Raw genomic sequence first — 22,332 nt, forward strand, 5'->3', positions numbered from 1 at the left:
GAGTCAACATGCCTCATGTAAATCAATGTAAAAAATAAGATATGTGCACACATATTCAATTAGCTTTTACAAATAAGACAACTTTAAAACATTCAAGATGTGTGTCCTTTAAAACAGTGGTCCCCAACCTTTTTATCACCGCGGACCGGTCAACGGTTGTCAATTTTACAACAGACTGGTGTGGGCCGGTCTTCAAGTGAACACAGGTACTGCGCTCGTGCATCCAGGTTAACAACTCAGTGCGCATGCGCTAGTTGCACTATCGCGGTCTGATTATGTTTCAATCAAGGTTTATATGCATCAAATACATCACATCTGTGCCAAACATTTCAACTGGCGAACATATTAACAATAATACAACCGTATAGCCGAATTAAATGTATGCATTGGCATGTTACAGCCCTAATGAGCATGTATATGTGAAACTCCATACAGATACATATTGCAATGATTTCGGGTACTTACTTAGCGATGCAAGCACACATATATGCACAGTCCTTAAATGCTCTGCTGATTTGCACTCTATAATACCCGTTTTATAACTTTAAACTATCTACAACCACCACTGAGCGATATTCTAGTGATCGTTCCCGCTCGGTGGTGGATTTTGGAATAGTCCATTTCACGTGAGATGGCGGGGGTAAGTGGAAGAAACCAAGTTGCGGGGGGAATATTTTCTACACAAATAATTTATGATTTCTTATGTAGCCTAAATGTTCCGCAGACCGGTGCGGTGGTTGGGGACCACTGCTTTAAAACAATAGTGAAAAGGATGTGAGATTTCTGATAAAAATATGATAAAATACAGTCGTTATTTGTTTTGATTTGTTTATTTATTACAAAAGCTTCATACCTAAGTGTTTATGTGAATGTTCTTTGTATGTTCAGCTTTAACTGTTATTTTGGAGGAAATCATGAATCTTCTGACCTTGTGTGATGGCCAACCTGTTGATGTCGTATTTTCCAACCAAACAACCAATATACCACAACAACAGAAAACACGGCACATGACATACTTCCTGCTTGATTCTACATTAGCATTATAAATATATATATATTTTAACAAAAATAAAGCATCTTTCCACAGCCATCTTCCTATGACACCAATTTCCTATATCTTCTGTAGAGTATAAGCGAGAATGATACTGATAATACTTGCAGATCAACAAAGATGATGAGCCGTTCTTACATTGGATTATGCAACAGAGATGGTAGAGAGCAAGAGATATTGCATACATAAATACTTTAATCTGGCATAACGGCGGCATTGCGCTGCCTTCGGAAAGTTCATGGACAGAGCGCTTTGCTTCTTTCTAGAGGCACATTGGAAATCGCAGCTGAAATGTTCTGGACCCAAGAGGACTTGATAGAGAGCAGCAGCGTGAAATAGCGTCTTCTATTTAAGCGAGGTTATATGACAACACATCCTTTAATATGCTCTTCCACTTTTTGAGTCCATCCTTCAGGCCAATCTGGATCCAAAAACCCATCCAAAGCATGTGTGAAGTTCATGGTCTCTACAAACGTAGTGTTCTCCAAAAGACTTTCTCCTCATCCTTGACCTTTAGCAGAGTCATAAAGAACAGAGAAGCGACACAAACATAGTCTTTGTCAGTTTCGTTTCCGCCCAGTGTTTGACCACTTAATAATTAACCGAATACCAATCCCGTTTGTCTTCAGTGTTTGACAGAGTTCGTAGAAAGCACCTTTGGTGTTGTGTTTGTGTATAATGTTCCTCTGGATACAGTATCTTTTTTTTTTTTCGAACAGCAATGGGGTCTGAGGTCAAAGTCCCAGTGCTGCTGCAGTATTACGTAGACACTGTAGTCCTTCAGTCGCTCGCTTGATGTGGTTTCACCTCATGTCCACTAGAGGGAGAGAAAGAAAACAAAGAATGCTTTTAGCATGTTATCAAGCTTTATAATAGAGTCTTGATTTGTATTTTTTTCTTTAGTAAGACATGCAATTTGTGTTGAAGTGACACATCTCCACTGCAGTGATTGTAGTGTTTATTACAGAAGAGTCTGTGCACATTTAAGAAAGACACAATGTGGGCAATTATGTGAAAGGAACCATTTTTGTGATCAAGATCATAAAAACCATCAATCCACACATTTTCAAACGAGCTCTGTTCCAAAACCAAGCAAGCTGCCAAAAGCTAGACACCAGTTTAATGCATCAGATGAGCTTGCCTCATAGTCTGCTAGAGGAAGTACCCACTTTTTGGCATGCTCAATTTAATGATTTTGGTTACAGGATCTCCTTTCGAGGGAATAAAAGGGGATAGTTTACCCAAAACTGAAAATTCAGTCATACTTTACTCACGCTTGAGCATTTTAAGTTTTTTTTTTGTTTTTAATTCAGGGTGCACTTACACTAGAACAGTGGTGCTCAACCCTGTTCTTGGAGATCGACCTTCCTGCAGAGTTCAGCTCCAACCCTGATCAAACGCACCTGAACCAATTAATTAGGACCTGAACAGCACTTGATTATTACAGGCAGGTGTGTTTGATATGGGTTGCAACTGAAATCTGCAGGAAGATCGATCTCCAGGAGGAGGGTTGGTCACGCCTGCACTAGACTGAACCATGCCCAGGTGTATTTTCTGGCTCATTTTACAAGTGTGAGTGCTCCGAATCAGAACGCTTGTAATGTGAGTGCAAAGCCCAAAAATGAAACAAGATGTCACTTTTTATGGACTGTTTCATATGGATTTAGTAATCATTCTTACTTTTAATAAACTCAAATTGTTAGTTTATTAAAGATACGAACCCCCCTCCTGCATGTCAGCTGCGACCTTCAGCAAACCTTCTAATGCCTGCAGCACGAGGACATTTTTGATAATTTATGAGTGTAAAAAAGTTGTGGAAAATATTTGACTGAGTGTCATTGCATCCCAAACAACTAAAACAATATTACTAAAGCAATCTCCACTGTACTGAGCTCTTCTCTTCCTGTTAAACTGAACAGTTGCATCATTGATGACGCAAGCGTGCTCAGGTTGGGAAGATGCTGTGTGAGTGCAGGCCGTCAGGAGAGAAGGGAAGTGGGGACAATCGCGCTTCAGCATGATTCAAGGCAACTGTACCTAATGTGAGTACACCCAAACACTTTTTTTAAATGAACACACCACCAAAAATGCCCAATTTACAAGTCTGCTAGAGTTAAACAGTTGACATGGACCATTTTTGAATCCATTCAGCCAATTTCTTGTTCTGGCCGGGTCACTTTTAGCTTAGCTTAGCATAATAAATTGAATCAGATTTGACTATTAGCATTTTGTTCAAAACGAGTACATTGGGTACAAAAACGTGAAAATAATAAATAACTATTTTCTCAGCCAACTAGTATTTATACTCTTATTCTGGAGTAATAGACAAGAAACTCTGCTACTGAACCAGGTGAAGTGATATCAAGCAGCACATAAGAATGGTCATTTTTCTGAGGGTGTTACTTTAAATAAAAAATAAGGTATTTTTTTTTTTAGAAACCATTGACATCCATAGTGGGGAAAACAAATACAATTCAATACATGCCAGTGGTTAGATACTTCAGTACATCTTCTTTTGATAAGATACTCAAACTGGTTTGGTGCAGTTTTGGGTGAACTCTCCATTTAAATTAGCGCTTGCTTCAGAGTAATGTCTAGCCCAGACAAAGGTGCATTTACTGTAGGTAGTAAGAGGAACCTGAGTTGTGACTATAAAGTAGAAGTCTGCATCTCCAAATAAATTTGTAATTTGAACGGGAGTGGGCAGGCTAACAATATAGCACTCTCAAGTCCCAACGTTATTTTGGAACAGTTTAACTGTGATTTCCTCATTCTTATTAAGCACCGGTACCGCCAGTGCTCATGACTGTTACACATGGTGAATGCATGACCAGTGCTTTCTGCACATGTTTTTAAAGCGGGCTTTACCAACATGGGAGAGCAAAGTGAAGATGCGCAGTACCCAATTTTAACACGAACCTAACCTAAATTTACTTCAATTTAGCAGGAACGGTCGGGTCGGGTAGAAAACAGGGAGGGATGTGCAGCGGGTGAACAAAGTCTTAACATATGACAGGAGCAGTCAGGTGCGAAATAAAACCTTGCGGGAGCAGGACTACAAAATTACTCCCACGGAGATCTGTACTATAAGATAGCAACCAGGACAATTAGTTCTGGCTGGAATTTTCTTTTTGCTAATGTATATCACTGAGTTCCTATAACCCATGCAAAAGCCCCTATAATAGGGATCACCAAACTTGTTCCTGAAGGTCCGGTGTCCTGCAGATTTTAGCTCCAACCCTAATCAAACACCTGACCAAGCTAATTAAGGTATTACTAGAGCTGCGTCCCAAATTGCATACTTATGCACTATTCTACGCCATTTTGTAGTATAAATAGTGCAAGTAGTGTGTTCACACTTAAAACTCTAAAAATAATAAGTGCATTTTAATTACCCGGATGATGCGCTTATTCAACCGCTAAAATTAAGTGTGTAATGATGGACACTTCATGCACTCAACGACCGCAGGTTTGCTCACGTAGCGGAAGGGGCGGAGCGATCGGACGCACATGTTGAATACCTATTTATTTTGGATGATTAAAGCAAAATTCTCCTACGAGAGTGATTATAGCGCCTCCCGATGGTGAATGCGGCAATACTCACGGCAGGTATCATTTAATAAATCGGTCGTTTATTTCACTGATTTGGCAACCGTCAAACGTCATCAGGGAAACGGTTTGAATTTCCGATTAGTAAAAAAACATTAGTGTGCCATTTGGGACAACACTACATACATATACTATCCTGTTGAGTGTGTAAGTGCATAAGTACATAGTGCATGAGTGCATAGTGTATAGTGTGCCATTTGGGACGCAGCTTAGGTATACTTGAAACACCCAGGCAGGCGTGTTGAGGCAAGTTGGAGCTAAACCCTGTAGGGACACTGGCCCTCCTGGACCGAGATTGGTGCCCCCTGCCCTGTAAGATAATTCTAAGAGTATGCTCATAGTTGGCATGTTTGGTTAGATTAAAATGATCTCTTGTGCGAGCATCCCTCTGTTAGTCTGCCATTTGGGCCTTAATGCACTCCAACCAAGCAGACCGAGAGCCATCTTTTCAGCCACTTTTTTGGAGTGCATCAAGGATTGGATGGCAGCAAAGAAAGAGCTATCTACCCAAGTAGACAACAGACAGCAAGGCACCTAACTTGGTTTTGAATCAGAGCTAAATTATAGACATGGTGAACACAAACTGATTTGATGAACAAACACACAAACCCGTGACGCATGCAGCAAAGCAAAAGCACAGCACAGTGCACACATCTCTGGTTTTTAGTGTCATGTGACTCTGATTGGGCACCTTCCCTCTCTCCTGATTGGTTCATGCCGATGATTGGTTTAGAACTGGCAGCAGGTCTGTCCTACCTGCAGGATATTTTGGTCCGCTGACTGCTAGGAAATGTTTGCCTTTTATTGAATATCCTTGTTGATCAGTGCGGCCACTGCTTTCTTTCTGTGTTTCCGTTTTTTACGGTTTTTAACTGTGCGTGGGCCTGGAAACACAAGTTTGGTTGCAAGCAGATGATGGGCAGAGTTTTGTTGAGCAGATTAAAAGGAAAGCAGGAAAAGAAATAAAGAAAGAAGGAATTTATGGCCTCGGGGAGGTGTAAAACAGACTGTAATTGCACTTCATAAATATTTGAGCCGTCCAACCCTTTTATCTCGGCACACAAGAGCAGAAACCTGTTGAACCTGAACTCTCAGACACACTTCTACATGTTTCAGCATTCGCACACCTGCGTTTTTTTTTTCTTATCCATTCGATTGCATCATCGGCCAGCACAGTCAAACACAAGCTTGCACAAGCACTGACGTTTGGCAATAGCAGGCTGACCAACAGGTGTGTTTGATTGTGGTGACCGCACAATCCGAATAATCACCACAGATCAGGCCAAACATTAAGCATACGTCGCATACATACCTGTGTCTGCCTCCACGTGCTCTATCACGTGATGCTGGGACGTGCATATGCATTCCAGGTGATCCTCTAACCGGACCAGCACCTCCTTCAATTTCGCTTTCTTACGCGACGCAAACTCTACCTTCGCCACCTGGAAGAACAGAGAAAGACCAGGTTGGGTGAGAAATGAAGTGTATTTCACTCATATTTGATGATGTAGATTACAGCATGACCAATTATGCATGTCATTAGCATTAATTAGCATTAGCAATACCTTTGCCATACAGTTATTAACTAATTTTAAATGATGCGTTAGATTTGTACATTTTTTGGTAAATTGCGATAGATTCTTATGTTTGTAGGATTTCTACATGCTCAGTCATAGCTCAGCTTACACTAGTATACAGGATGTCCAATTCAGCACTTAATTAGCATTATTAGCAATTAGCAATAACAATACTGCTTACTCTTGCCATAAAGTTAAACAATTTTCAAATTATGCTGTAAATTCTTTTGTTTTTAAGGTACTACATGCTCAGTTATAGCCCAGCTTACACTAGCATACAGGACATCCTATTCTGCATGTCATTAGCATTAATTAGCAATTAGCAGTACTGCATACTTTCATCACAAATTTATTAACAATTTTCAAATTACGCAGAAGATTCTTATGTTTTTTTAAGGTATTACAATGCTCAGTTAAAGCTCAGCTTACACTCGCAAACAGAATGTTCAGTTCTAGATGACATCAGCATTAATTAGCAATAACAATACTTTATACTCTTGTCATAAAGTTATTAACGATTTTCAAATTATGCGGTATTCTTTTTTAATTCACTACATGCTCATTTATAGCTCAGCTTACAATAGTGTAGCGAATGTCCAGTTCTACATGACATTAGCATTAATTAGCAATTAGCATTAGCAATACTGTATACTCTTGCCATAAATTTATTAACGATTTTCAAATTATGCGGTAGATTCTTACATTTTTAGGCTACTACATGCTCAGTCATAGCTCAGCTTACACTAGCGTACAATCATTAGCATTAATTAGCGATTAGCATTAACAATATTGTATATTTTTGCTATAAAGTTTTTCAATTTATGCTGTAGCTTATAGTATTTTTAGGTTACTACATGCTCAGTTATAGATCAGCTTACACTAGCGTACAGGACATCCAACTCTGTACATCATTAGCTATAACTAGCATTACCAATACAGTATACTTTTGCCATAAAGTTATCATTCATTTATTCATATTCTTGTCGGCTTAGTCCCTTTATTAATCCGGGCTCGCCACAGCAGAATGAACCGTCAACTTATCCAGCAAGTTTTTACGCAGCAGATGCCCTTCCAGCTGCACTCCATCTCTGAGAAACATCCACACACACACACACACACACACACACACACACTACGGACAATTTAGCCTACCCAATTCACCTGTACCGCATGTCTTTGGACTGTGGGGGAAACCGTAGCACCCGGAGGAAACCCACGCGAAGGCAGGGAGAACATGCAAACTCCACACAGAAACGCCAACTGAGCCGAGGTTCGAACCAGTGACCTTCTTGCTGTGAGGCGACAGCACTACCTACTGCACCACTGCCTCACCCATAAAGTTATCAGCAATTTTCAAATTTTGCAGAAGATTCTTAAGTTTTTAAGGTATTACAATGCTCAGTTATAGCTCAGTTTACATCATACCCGTCAACCCTCCCGTTTTGCCCAGGATTCTCCCATATTTTACTGTTCTATCTTGCTATCATCCCATACAGGTATTTTCTCGTATTTCTCCCGTATTTTCAGTCTTTCTCTGAACAGCCGAGCCTCCCTAAACGCAACCCATACCGCCGAACCACCAGGGTTCGCCCCTTGCTCTTAAACGTGAGTCTGTTATGTGCTTCCGCTTTGTTTAGGAATGAAAACATGAAAACACTTTTAAATAAATATTAAAAACGGCGCGATTCCCGTTCCTTTTGATTACAGATGCCGTCGCCTATCTTATACAGTCCTCTAAACAGTCATATAATGGTGCATGACTGTCAGCTGACGTGCTCCATAGTGATAAACAGATGCTGTTTCCCAAATAGATTCTATACACGCGATTTGAAGCGGAGAGAAAGTCTGCAACACATCGCAATGTTGACAGGTATGGCTTACACTACCATACAGAATGTCCAGTTCTGCATGACATTAGCATTATTTAGCAATTAGCAATACTGCATACTTTTGCCATAAAGTTATTGACAATTTTCAAGTTATGTGTAAAGTTCTTGTTTTTAAGGTACTACATGCTCAGTTACAGCTCAGCTTACACTAGCATACAGAATGTTCAATTCTGCATATCATTAGCAATAATTAACATCAACAATATTGCATTCTCTTGCCATAAAGTTATTAGCATTTTTCAAGTTATGCGGTAGATTCTTATGTTTCTAGGATTTCTACATGCTCAATCATAGCTCAGCTTACACTAGCATACAGGATCTCCAATTCTGCACTTAGCATAATTAGCACTTAGCATTAACAATACTGCATACTCTTGCCATAAAGATATTAACGATGTTCGAATTACACGGTAGATTCGCACACTTTTAGGTAACTACATGCTTAGTTATAGCTCAGCTTACACTAGCATACTATACAGCATGTTCAATTCTGCACATCATTAGCAATAATTAGCATTAACAATACTGCATACTTTTGCCATAAAACTATTAATGATGTTCAAATTATGCGGTAGATTCTTACGTTTCTTGAGTTTCTTCATGCTCGGTCATAGCTCAGCTTTCACTACTAATCAGTCATAGGCAACAGTGGAAAAATTTGTCGAACAATTCCTGGGCAATCAGCCCAAAACAGTTACATGTTCCACTGTTAACGCCCCACTGCATCACACTAAACTCAAAATAACCACACGGCCTTACACAGGGGTCGAATCGTGGCTTTTGTTGTGCTAATTTTAAAGCTTAGGACTTTATTCGTCCACACTGTTTTGCTAAATGCTTGACAGTATATATTCAATGTTGTTTTGTGTAGGATTGGACCATTTCTGCATCTTGAGACTCTACATTTTTCCCCATTCCAAGTAACAACTCAATGTGAAAACATGTTGTGCGTGAATAGCATAGATGTTGTATATAAGAAGTGCTAACGTTTGGCACATTTTCAGTTACATTTTGAAGAGAATGTATGTATGCATACCCATTGATTGTTCAAAACAGGACTGTACATTTGCAAATGGTTGGATATGCATTCAAGTATGCACTTGTGTGTATTCTTCTGGCGTCAAACCAAATCAGTAAGTTCAACAAATGACTCACAGAGTGCAAATAAAAACTCAGTCTACCATGCGAGGGCAATTGGTTTAACATTATGGAACAAATGATGCAACACTTGGAAACTCCTGCAGAACCTATAGAGAAACTCCAAAGTTAAGGTAGGTGAGAGACAGTGAGACAGGCTGGTTTCTGTCACTCCGTCTATCCCGGTTGCTGGTTTATACCACTTTCTCTCTGTCCACTGCCCACCTCTCCCTCCTCTTGGACATTCTTGTGCTCGGTTATATTTACAGAGCCAAGTCTAAAACAGCCAGTGGCGTGCAAGAATGTTCTGCGACTGAGGATGAAGGCTGAGACAGACTCCGAGGGGCTTGAGAACCAGTCAGGGGGTTGGGTAAGGGGTTCAGGAAAGGGTCATAATAAGAAAAAAAGGACTCCCCACACCATCCTTTCCTGCTCCCGCCTCAATATTTCCATTCAAATTCAATCTATCATTGCCTCTGCATCTCGCTCTCAAGTCCAGCTCCACCAGGTCTGAACTTCACACATGCACTCGCCCACATACTCGAACAGGCTTTATAAAAAGACCTAAGTTTCTCAGGAGCCCCTTCCAAGCTCTATTTATAAGCTACTGTGCTTTACGCTGCAATGAAAGCCCTGCGAAATCCCAGCGCAGTGCACTAATGGTGTGACATCTGATCCAGCCCCGGCTCCAGCAACCCCAACCCCCTCTGACTCGCCCTGCGCTCTGTGAGGACTATTGTCCGGGGTTCGGATAATTGGCATTGGGATTTCCCTGCAAGAAAAGTTGATAAAGAAAGGGCGAGAGAAAGAACGGGCATCGGCAAAGGTGCATCATGGGTAATTAGCATGGGAACAATAGGAAACGGACATGTAGCCAGAGGACAGGCTGTTTTGTTGCACATCTGTCAGCGGGTAAATCTGACGACAAAACGCTGTGGCTGAAAAGCGAAACTGAGATGGCAGTCGGACGACTGGTGGGGCGACCCGAAGAGAAAGAGGGGTGTGGGGAGCAAGCGCTCTCATTGAGCGAGTGACAAAAAGAGGCCTGAACAGGAACAAGGGGTTCTGGGAGGAGGGAAAAGAAAAAAAAAACTTTTATCTCGTGACCTGCATGTCTAGAGTTACCGAAAGAGTACAGGCGAAATCTTTGCTGTAAGGCACACACACTGGCACTCAGACAATCACTAAGATAAGGAGAAAAAGGTGATCTAATCTGCACACTTCCTGTCACAGCCCTTTAAAAACGTCCCTAAACACTGTCAGAAAAGCGAAGAGTGAAAAGATGGAAAGAACACAGAATTGCAGATATGATAGCAATTACAGCCCACCACATTTGAGGAAAGGCAAACAAACAAAGAATGAAGGAGAGCAGATTGAGAGGAGGAAAAAAAAATCACATGAGTTTTTCGACTATATAGCATCATGCATTTTAACCTAAGGTCTAAAGTATACTTGATTTGCCAATGCAAGTACAGTAAAGTGAACAGGATGCAAATTTCAACACCAAAAGAGTACGTACATACTGCACATGCTTTATGTGCACTGCACAAATGATGCAAACCTGATTTCACCAAGTAGGACATGTTCCTGGATTAACATCTACAGTATGTTGATCCTGGAACAACATTCCAATCAGCCAATCAGAATTAAGGGATGTGTTTACCGTTTATGTTAAGTTTAGGCTTACGGTCAGGTTCATGCACTTCTATATGATTGTTATCCAACTGTTCTTCCCCTCTGATTTTGGGAGTAATTTACAGGTATGGTTGGGTTTAGGTGCAGGGATTACATTTTCGAACAAAAATGACAATCCAGGATCAACATATATGTTAATCCAGGATCACATCGTACTTGGAAAAATCATGATGTGCACACAAATTAGCAGTGTTGGGCAGTAGAGTTGCTACAAGTAGTGACGCTATTAGCTTAACTACATTTTTCAGTAGCGTTGCGGTAGCATCGCTACTTTCTCAATCAAATAGCTTTTCAGTAGTGAAGCTATTTTATTAGTTAAGTAGCGCAGTGGCATCCATACAAGCTCCATTTACTGATCGCAGATCAAAAAGTGACAGCACCAACATTGCCGGAGCTGTGTGGCCGGTGTCTAGCCAATGAAAGTAAATCTATATGATGGCGAGAGTGACGATTTCTTCTTCCTTTTTTACAGTGTTCGACAACATGAAACTTGCTTGATAGAAAGATGACTGAGGGAGAGGAAATATTTCTGAAGCAGGATTCCTCGTGACCATACCTCGAGAGGTACATGTTACTATGCAATAACTTATATACTTTAATATATATATATATTAAATGTGTAACACCTGGTTTTATTGGATTTTTTGTTTTAGCTGTTATATACTATAATGTGTTTCTGTTTAGTACAGCATATTATTTACAGTAAATAACTGAACTAAACTATTCTGCCTCGTATGTTTTATTGGCATTTATATTGACCACTAAGGTTTGATTGAGTTGGATTTAAGTTGCTTCAATTTAAAAATGAAAATTGAAAAAATAGCTGATGTTGCTAAGCTACTTTTGCCATGTAACTTACAATGTAACTACATTTCCCAGGGGCTAGCTTTTAGTGTAGTTACATTTTAAGTAGAGTAGCTAATAGCTTAGCTCACTACATTTTTCAAGTAGCTTGCCCAACACTGCAAATTAGGTAACCGCATTTTACACTACTTAATTTGTGTCAACACTGAACCAGCTCGCTATAAAAACATAAATGCCTGTGTTAATAAGTGCTTGTGAGTATATAGGTTTTGCCACTAGAGGGCGTGTATTAACAAACAAACAAAGGTGTATTTAGAACATCTGGACATCTCCTATTGACCATGATGCTGCATTTTTAGGTGTTTTTTTCTTGTGGTGGTATAATAAAACTATTTAGGCCCCGTTTACACTAATACATTTTAGTTTTAAAACGCATAAGTTTTGCTATGATTACGCTTTCCATCCACACTACCTCGAAGTTTCCGAACCCTGAAAATGGAGCATTTTTAAAATGTTGGAGAGGCTGTTTTCATTTTAAACCGCTGCTGCGCCATGTCAGTGTGGATGGGGGGAAATGAAGACATCTGAAAACAGATCTGATCTGAGCTTTTTCTCAATATTAAGTGCACAAAGTTCAGTCTTGCATACTTTCCTTCTAAGTTTAGGATTTGCAAGTTTGACACAGAAAACAAAATCCAAGAACATGTCATGTAAATTTTCAAAGGGAACAGTGTTATAACGTCATTCACATCACCCTGGCTATGCTGTTTCACTCTCTTAACAATGAAATTAAAACGTGATATAAGGAACTGCCTATTTTCATTTTGATATTAACTTAACAGACACTAAAAATTTTAAGGCGTCATGTAGCTCCATATTTATAGGAGTCATCTTCACTGTATGCATATATATATATATATATATATATATATATATATATATATATATATATATATATATATATATATATATATATATATATATATATAAATAACACTACAGAGCCTATAACATAACTGCCTTTTTTATTTTCTTCAAAAAATATGAAACACACCCTGTCTCTTTTGCTGACTATCAATTTTAATAATCAATAATGGCCATTATAAAAGTATAACATACTATAAGTTTATAAAATATAGCAAATAAAGACAAGCAATAAGTTAAATGTGAAGAATCAGTGTACGTGTTTACATAAATTAATATATTAACTTATCTTTGCGCTCAGCATAAACACGTTACCTGAGAACAAAGTGAAACATTCAAAACACCAGAGTCGTTAGATAAAGACAAGATTAATTAAATATCACTGTTTAACATCTATAGTGAGGTTAGATCCAGTGGTTTATCCTTGATGAGCTGTCCGACCTGCGCTCCCCTGTCCACCTGGGGAGGTGTGCTCGAAGCACCCGCTGACTGCCTGGAATTCAGACCTCCGCATATGCTGCAGCAGAGTGTGTGTGGTCACGTGATGTGCGTTTTCAGTGGTATAGTGTGGATGGGGAGTTGTTCAGAAATGCTACTGTAGGTTAAACATCAGTGTGGAATTTAATAATAAATACATAAATAGACTTAACCATATTAAATAATGCAATAGAATTTTTTTACATTTTATAATGAACTAATTAGAACAAAAAACCTAATTACTTTTTTAACGCAATGGAGATCAATGCCAAATACACTAGTAAAGCTGCTAAGATGGGATGGTGGGCCAAATTAAAGGTTACCAAGAGCCAACTTCGGCCCACAAGCCCTAGTTTGGGCATCTCTGCTGTAAACAATAGTTTGCATACTTAAAATATTTAATTTGAGTGTATTACAATATATTTGAACATAAAGCTACTGTATGTTGTGCAGTCTTTGACAACTCCATCAGCTTTTCCATTCCAAAACAACAGGGTCAATTGAAATATTTTCGGTTTCTGTATTAATACCACGCTCATTCGATTTAGCACTATTTGCGTTTCCCCAGTGCTTGCGTCAGAGAAGGGGCCCGTATCCTCACTAACCTGGGCCATTTGAGCCTCTTAAACACCCAAAATCAACACTCGCAACACACCTCATGCTTCCAGTGCCAATATAAACCATGTATGATTTCCCTTCATACCGACCTCTAAAGGAGGACTCCAAATCCAGCTCATCCAAACACATAAACACTTGCCTTTTGAACCACATCACATGCTGTATTCTTACACTCGCTCGCAAACATTCCAGATCAGGAATATCCTCACTTAGTCTCTTCATTAGGAAAGAACAGCGGTGTACTGGATTTAGAAACTTTAGCAGCCAGATTAACCCGAGATGCAAATAAAATAAACAGCGCTCACACGATCTCAGCTGTCTATCTAGATATTTCTACTTCAATGAAACCACCGCCGCCTTGTTCATTGTTGATGCTGAGGAAAAGCTGGCGTTATTTTTGTCACAAAACAAAAATAAAGACTTATAATAAAGACAATAGTCTCTTCTCCTCAGTGTTGGTGTACGGCATGCGTTAGTTATATCAGTTCTAAAACTATGAACCATCAACCATAATTTTTCAAGACAATTTATTTTGGCTTTTCAAAGGTATGAAACCACATGAGGGAGAATAAATGAAAAGGTAATTTTCATTTTTGGGTAAACTATCCCTTTCTGGAGGCTTTATGTTTAATTATCCAGTAAATTGTTACAGTTCAGATCAATGTTTTGTGTCTAATTGTTTGGTTTTGTGACAAGTAACCATGTAATAAGAGGGATAATGTACAACCAGCTGGTGGTTATTGCAAATTGTCACACACTGTCTGGAATACCTGATTTTGATTAGTCAATGTGTATGTTATTCCAAGATAACAACCACTAAATAACACAGGATCATCCAGGAACTTCAAACCACCTGAATCGTCAGTAAATAGGCCTACATTCTCATCTATATACTTACATTCACATTAGTAGCAGTTGTTTTGGACTGTTTTAAAAGTTTTACATCTTGTGAATGAATAATAGCGTTTTTGACTGTTTGGCGCTATCTTGTGACTGAATCATGCACAGGTTAGTGTATACTCCATCAGCTGGTTTCATCTTGTGAATGAATAATAGCGTTTTTGACTGTTTGGCGCTATCTTGTGACTGAATCATGCACAGGTTAGTGTATACTCCATCAGCTGGTTTCATCTTGTGAATGAATAATAGCGTTTTTGACTGTTTGGCGCTATCTTGTGACTGAATAATGCACAGGTTAGTGTATACTCCATCAGCTGGTTTCGTTTCTGTCAGCTTTGTATTTTTCAATGTTTGGCGCTATCTTGTGACTGAATAATGCACAAGTTAGTGAATGCTCCATCAGCTGTGCGTTTAATTAAAGACTACTGCAGCTCAGAACAATATTTTGTGTCTAAGTTTTATGTTTTGTGCCGACTAGCTGAGTAAAAAGTGGGATAAAATGCATCAAAGATGGCTGTTTTTGCAGAATAAAGCCTTTTGGTTGTGTACAACAGCACTCCGGTTAGCATCAGGTTGCCAATAAGCTTGTCAGGCTTTATTCTGTGATAACAACCTCCTGGATGTACGTTATCCTGAACATAAAGCCCTTAAACCTTATACAACAGTGCTCCACTGGTTGCTGATTGTCATTGTCATTTATAACAACCAGCTGGATGTACATTATCCCTTACTTAACACCTCTGCACCAATCAAATCCTTCAGATTCAACTGAAACCTCTATTGAAGTGCTTTGGTTGGAGCTACAAATCTACTGGTCCTCCAGGACTTGATACCCCTTTGCTTTAGTCCAACTGAAATGATGCCAGTCAAATATCAGTATGTCCTCGTCAGCTATGTGTTGTGCTCACAGATGTTTAAATGTGGCCTTTTTCTCACACTGAAGCTCTGACGTGAGTCTCCTCAGTGTAAAATGAGGTTTATTCCCTCCCCCGGTTCTCCACCGCAGCACCTGTTGTTGTAGTACTGTGTGATGATGTTTGCATGTGTGTGTGTGTGTGAGAGAGAGAGAGTGTTAGTAAAGCTAATAGATACAAACTGCTGCACAGCAGTTCTGGGAAAACCATTAGCACTGTACACCAGGACTATAGCAAGATAGAGAGAGAGGAGGTGAAATGAGGTGAAACAGACTGTACAGAACGAATATGTAATGAACAGGGCGAAAACTAATATACAATATGGAATATGTCTGAAATATTTTAAACGTTTTAGTTAAAAGAGCTAAAATAACTTTTATTTACAGGATTATGTGCATAGGCATGGGTTGTACACATGCTGATAATGTTCACTTCTTTACTTATTTGACCTAAAGCAGCAACATTGGTGTTAAATTTTTCTGCTGATTTGGCATTGGTTGCTGAAACACAATCTGAGCCAACAGATCTGGAGATTTGAGTCTCAGCACAGGCAGACAGGAGCTGTACTAGCATGACAGGATCGGCTGTTGAGTGAAAAGACTTGCCTTAAAGCTACTTTAAGTAGTGAAGAGAACCCTGAGGAATATGCTGTGCTGGTAATAATAATAATAAAGAAAGAGCAGCCATCAACTCCATCTACACTTTACGTAACAGCTCAATCACTGCTGTGGAAAAGAGAGAGGGATGGGCTAATGCCAGAGAACTTATAGGAAAGATAAAACGAATTGCAAGAGAGAAGATCAGGCTGTACGTGTGAAGGTAGAGAAAGAAAAATACAGATAGACAGACAGAAGGATGGGCAGGCAGACACACAGACAGGCAAAAGGATGGACATGAAGATAAACGGACAGACAGATGGACAATAAGACAGTCAGACAGATGGGCGGACGAATGGATAGACGGTCGGCTATATTGACCTTATTCTAAAATGCGGAAGTGCGCCTGTTTTCGCGATTGTCTTAGAACTTCCGATTCAGTCGCCTAAGGGAGAAATGACTAGGAATAATAAATGGCAGAAAATGGTCAAACTACTTGCTCTACAAACAAAAGTTTGCATGACTAAGTAGAGACCAAGTAGAATAATATAATAAAAAATATCAAATAGCAACATCAAGCAGTGTAACGAGCAGTTTTTAACGTCAAAAAAATTAATGGAAGTGAATGAGACCGGAAGTCTCGAGCCAAAAAGATTCAAATGGCAGCGCCCGCTCGTCTGCGGAAAATAAGGGTAATAGGCAGGCAAACAAGACAGATGAATGGAAAGATGAACAATCAGACAAACGAAGTCGGACAGACTGACAGAAAAGCAGACAGAAATGAACAAATGGATTGACAAACGGTCAGTCAGACAGACGGACAGATGAATGGACAGACAAAAGGATGGACAGGCAGGTGGACTGTCAGACAGACAGACGAACAAACGGACAGACAGAAGAATGGACAGGTAGACAAATAGACGGACAGATGAATGGACAGACAGAAGGATAGACAGGCAGGTGGACAGTCAGACAGACAGACGAACAAACGGACAGACAGAAGAATGGACAGGTAAACAAATAGACAGACAAACAGACAGACGAATGGACAGACAGAAGGATAGACAGGCAGGCAGACAAGCAGACAGACAGATGAACAAATGGACAAACAGAAGCATGGACAGGTAGACGGACAGATGAAAAGACAGACCAACAGACGAATGGACAGGTAGAGGAACAGACGTATGGACGAACTTACAGTCAGACAGCAAATGAAAAGACAGGCAGGCAATAAGACAGTCGGATGGATTGACGAATGGTCAGATGAATTAACAGACAGAAGGGCTGACAAGTAGAGGAATAGATGGATGGATGAGCGGACATTTAGACTGACAAATGGACGGACAGATGGTTGGACAGGCAGACGAAAAAACAGACAAATGGATGGACGAATGGACAGATTAAAGGACAAAGGAGTATGGACAGATAGACAGACGGATGGAGAAATGGACAGATGAATGGACAGAGACAAGGATGGACAGGAGGATGGACAGCCAGGCAGACAGAAGGATGGACAGGTAGCTGAACAGACAGATGGATGGATGAATGGACAGTTAGACAGACAAATAGACGGATCATTGGACAAACAGACATGGGCAGTGAGACAGACAGGCAGACAAACAGACAGATAGATGGATGCAGGGATGAATGAACAGACGGAAAGATAGACGAATGGACGAACGGACAGACAGAAGGATGAACAGGCAGACAGATAGACAAATGGATGGAGAAACGGACAGATGAATAGACAGAGAGAAGGATGGACAGGCAGACGGACAGACAGAAGGATGGGCAGGTAGACAAACAGACAGATGGATGGGCGAACGAACAAGACAGATAGACAGACAAATAGCTCAACAGACAAACAGACATACAGGCAGTGAGACAGACAGACAGATGGAAGGACAGACGAATGAACAGAGAGAAAGTTGAACAGGCACAGACAGAAAGACAGATGGATGCATGTATGGAGAGTTAGACAGATGGACAGACAAATAGACAGATCATTGGACAAACAGACATACGGGCAGTGAGACAGACAGACAAATAGATAGATGGATGGACAGATGAATGAACAGACAGACAGACAGATAGATAGATGGCTGGAGAAACGGACAGATTAATAGACAGAGAAGGATGGACAGGCAGACAGATGGATGGATGATTGGGTGAACGGACAATCAGACAGATAGACAGACAAATAGCTCAACAGAAAAACAGACATACAGCTAGTGAGACAGACAGACAGATAGATGGACGAACAGACGAATGAACAGAGAAGGTTGAACAGGCAGACGGATTGACAAAGACAGACGGATGCATGAACAGACAGTCAGACAGATGTGCAGACAATTAGACAGATCGATAAACAAACAGATATACGGACAGTCAGACAGACAGGTGAACAAAGAGACAGACAAACAAACAGACAGACAGATTGACAGACAAATAGACAGATGGATGGACAGACAGACGGAAAGATGAATGGATGAACAGACATAAGAACACTGAGACAGACAGGTGGACAAACAGACAGACAGACTCATAGACAGATTAACAGACATACGGACAGTCAGACAGGTGGGCAGACAGACAAATGAACAGACAGATTGAGAGACAAATAAACAGATGGACGGACAGACAGACAGACAGACAGACAGACAGACAAACATTGGGATGACAGACAGCCAGATTTATGGAAAGGAAGACAAATCGAGAGAGAGACAGACAGACAGACAGACAGACAGACAGACAGACAGACAGGCGGACAAACTCCAGTAAGTGTTGCTAGTCTCATTATCTGGTGTTATGTCCCACACCCAGCAGTGTCTACTTTGAAACCAGCTTATCTCTGCAATGAACCAAAGTACAGCAGAAATGTGGCCAAGCGCGCACACACACACACACACACACACACACACACCCTGTGCAGCAAGGCCTATTTACAGTCTGTCTTTTTTATATCACGGCTCTGAACAGCAGTAGCTTGTGCAGACCTGCTCCTTTTTCAGGATGAGAAGGAAAAAGTGAGAGAAGGGTAAATACATACTCTTAAGAGCACTTGCTCAAATATATATACCACCACAGCTGGAAAGAAACACACATCATATATTCTCAGCCCATCCTTGTGATCTACACTGGAAAAAAAATCCATACAAGACTAACATCTGTATTCATTTTATGCGGAAAAATTGAAAACCCCTATACAAGTCAACTGAATGACCATTCAGAAGATGGCGGAAGATGGACAAATGAATAAAAAATAAAACAAACTTGCCTTCCGTGGTTTCTTTACACCTATTTAAAACTACATACTGTAAATATCAACACACCATCCCAGCAGACACACAACACCGTAAGATGTTAATGTTAGGTTAGATTTAGGTCGCCAGTGTCTAAGGATTTTTCGATGTCCAATAATGACGTGAAATGATGTTGATATTTTGGTGATTTTAGGTAGTGTTGGAAAGTGACCAAAATCCAACGTCGAGCCAACATCTTAAACCAACGCCATATTGAAATATAAATGCTGATATTTATTCGTCAGGTATGGCAACCAAAATCCGTCATCTGCTAGACGTCATATTTGATCACGTCTACACAACGTCAAGCTGATCATTAGATGATGATATTTGGTTGATTTTAAGTTGTGTTGGAAAGTGGCCAAAATCCAACATCTTAAACTAACGTCATATTGACACCAAATACTGATATTTATTCGTCAGGTTCGTCAGATAAAATCCGTCATCTGATAGACGTCATATTGGTCACGTCCACACAACGTCAAGCTGTAACATCATTAGATGTTGATATTTGGTTGATTTTAGGTTGTGTTGGAAAGTAACCCAAATGCGGTTGTTGCAAGATCAGATATGGATGTGACTAAAAGTTAACGAGAACAATTTATATTATTTAATTAATTTCCCATTAGTTGTATTTTATTAACATCTACCCCTACCCCGACTCTAAACCCAACTGTCACAGTACTGTAAAAATATTAATCATAATATTAATCAAAATGCTGCTGTATTGATGTGCATGTCACACTTCCGACCGGCTGCATATCCGATCTAGACTTTACCACAAAATTCAACGTTCGACAAAGTCAATCTGACGTCATGTTAATATCTTGTGCCTGCTGGGATCATTTAAAAGGTCTGGTAGGATATTTTAAGGTTTATATGAAATATTACAGTCTAAAATAACATTTTTCAGTTTATGATTTAAAATATATATTATTACTCTTTTAACATCAGATTTCAGTGTCACATGATCAAGAAGCATTTTAATCATCAATGTTGAGAACATCTTTCTGATCATACACTGTAAAAAAATCATTGCTGCCTTAATTTTTTTTGTTAAAACCAATTAACCGTTTTAGTCATCTCGACTTGTAGCAATCAAACTGACTAAAATATCAAGTTAAACGTTGCAAAACTTTTAAAAAAAAGTAGTTCAAACCTGATTAACTTTTTTAAATAAGTTAAAGTAACATACAAAAATTTGTAGTCATGACCTTTTATGTTACATCCTTTTATACAGTGTAGGCATTTTTCCCTAAATGGTATTAAAAGGGGTGTGGTTGTGGAGGGGGTTTGGCTTTAGAGTGGGTGTGGCTCTGATATTGATCACAGAGGATGATATTTTTCTTCATTTGTCCCGTATTTTAGATGACAGGAGCTTGACTAATGTGTGTTTAACAGCACATATTAAATCTGGGGTTTATGATAAAACATCAGCATATTCTTCCCCACATATAGTTGAAGTCAGAATTATTAGCCCCCCTGTATATTTTTTCGGCAATTTCTGTTTAATGGAAAGCAGATTTTTTTTCAACACATTTCTAAGCATAATAGTTTTAATAACTCATTTCTAATAACCGATTTATTTTATATTTGCCATGATGACAGTAAATAATATTTGACTAGATATTTTTCAAGACACTTCTATACAGCTTAAAGAGAAATTTAAAGGCTTTTAACTAGATTAATTAGGCAAGTAAGGGAAAGTAGGCAAGATAACGATGGTTTGATGGACAATCAAAAACAAATATTACTTAAGGGGGCTAATAATATTGTCCTTAAAATGGTTTAAAACTGCTTTTATTGTAGCCGAAAGACAACAAATAAGACTTTCCCCAAAAGAAAATATATTATAGGAAATACCGTAAAAAATTCCTTGCTCTGTTAAAAAAAAAAAAAAAAAAAACAGAAGGACAAATAATTTTGACTTTAACTGTATATATAAGTGATTTTACAAAATGCTCTGCTTTTACTGTACCTTGACAGTGCGGTGCTGTTTTTTGGAGGGGTGGCAGCGCATGTTTCCGGTGTTGCAGCAGCCGGTGCAGCGCTTCACCTCCACACACGGAGGCCAGATGAGGAAGTTTGCAGCAGTGGGATCCACTTGACTGCGGGGGATCTCGTAGATCACCGTCCGGGTCTTGCACATGGCCGGCACCGCCTCCTCTACTAGATTCAACAAATAGGTAAATGAATAAGTTAGACTTTCATCAATTCAAAGAGTATTCAAAATATAGCTTTTTTATAATTAGCACATGCATATTAGCATGAAACAACACAAATTAAAAATCACATGGTATGTGTCCCTAAACAATAAATAAACAATAATAATAATAAAAATCACGTAATAAAATGTAAAATAATGATAAAACAGTCGATAACAGGTGGTTGACGTGTTGACACATAAGACAGAGTTGCTCACGGTGACTCGAGTTCGATTTCATTGCTCGAGGCCCTTTGCTGATCCTTCCCCTATCTCTGCTCCCCATACTTTCCTGTCTGTAAAATCCCTACTGTCCTAAACCAAATAAAGGTAAAACCCCCTAAAAATATTATGAATTTAAAAAATGATAATAATTATAAAATATATTTTAATAATAATAAAAATCAAATATCTTGGCACAGGAAACTAAATAAATCAATAAAATTCACATGCAAGGTGAAAGTACTGAGAACTAAAAACAAACTAAAGAATTGAGCTAAAATAAAACTAAATTAGACGATAAATAATATCAAATGAATAAAATAAACTATAGCACATTAAACTAAACAAAAGCTAGGACCACAACATGACAACACAAACAAAATAATTTTGAAAAATGACCATTTAAAATTAAAT

General features: G+C 39.2%; 1 protein-coding gene across 3 annotated transcripts in view; it reads right to left on the reverse strand.

Annotated features, from left to right (window-relative positions):
* Window positions 1-22,332, reverse strand: part of pdgfab (platelet-derived growth factor alpha polypeptide b) — a 679,118-nt gene that overhangs the window by 632,665 nt on the left and 24,121 nt on the right. Inside the window, 4 exon segments of one of the 3 annotated variants that reach the window (NM_001076757.1) lie at window positions 1,227-1,868; window positions 5,417-5,544; window positions 5,973-6,102; window positions 21,472-21,662. In NM_001076757.1, coding sequence (NP_001070225.1) covers window positions 5,462-5,544; window positions 5,973-6,102; window positions 21,472-21,662 — 404 coding nt within the window. In that variant the 3' untranslated portion in view covers window positions 1,227-1,868; window positions 5,417-5,461. 3 annotated transcript variants of the gene reach the window in all.

Source organism: Danio rerio, chromosome 3 (assembly GCF_052040795.2).
Source record: "Danio rerio strain M-AB ecotype USA chromosome 3, GRCz13ab, whole genome shotgun sequence".
Classification (NCBI taxonomy): Eukaryota; Metazoa; Chordata; class Actinopteri; order Cypriniformes; family Danionidae; genus Danio; species Danio rerio.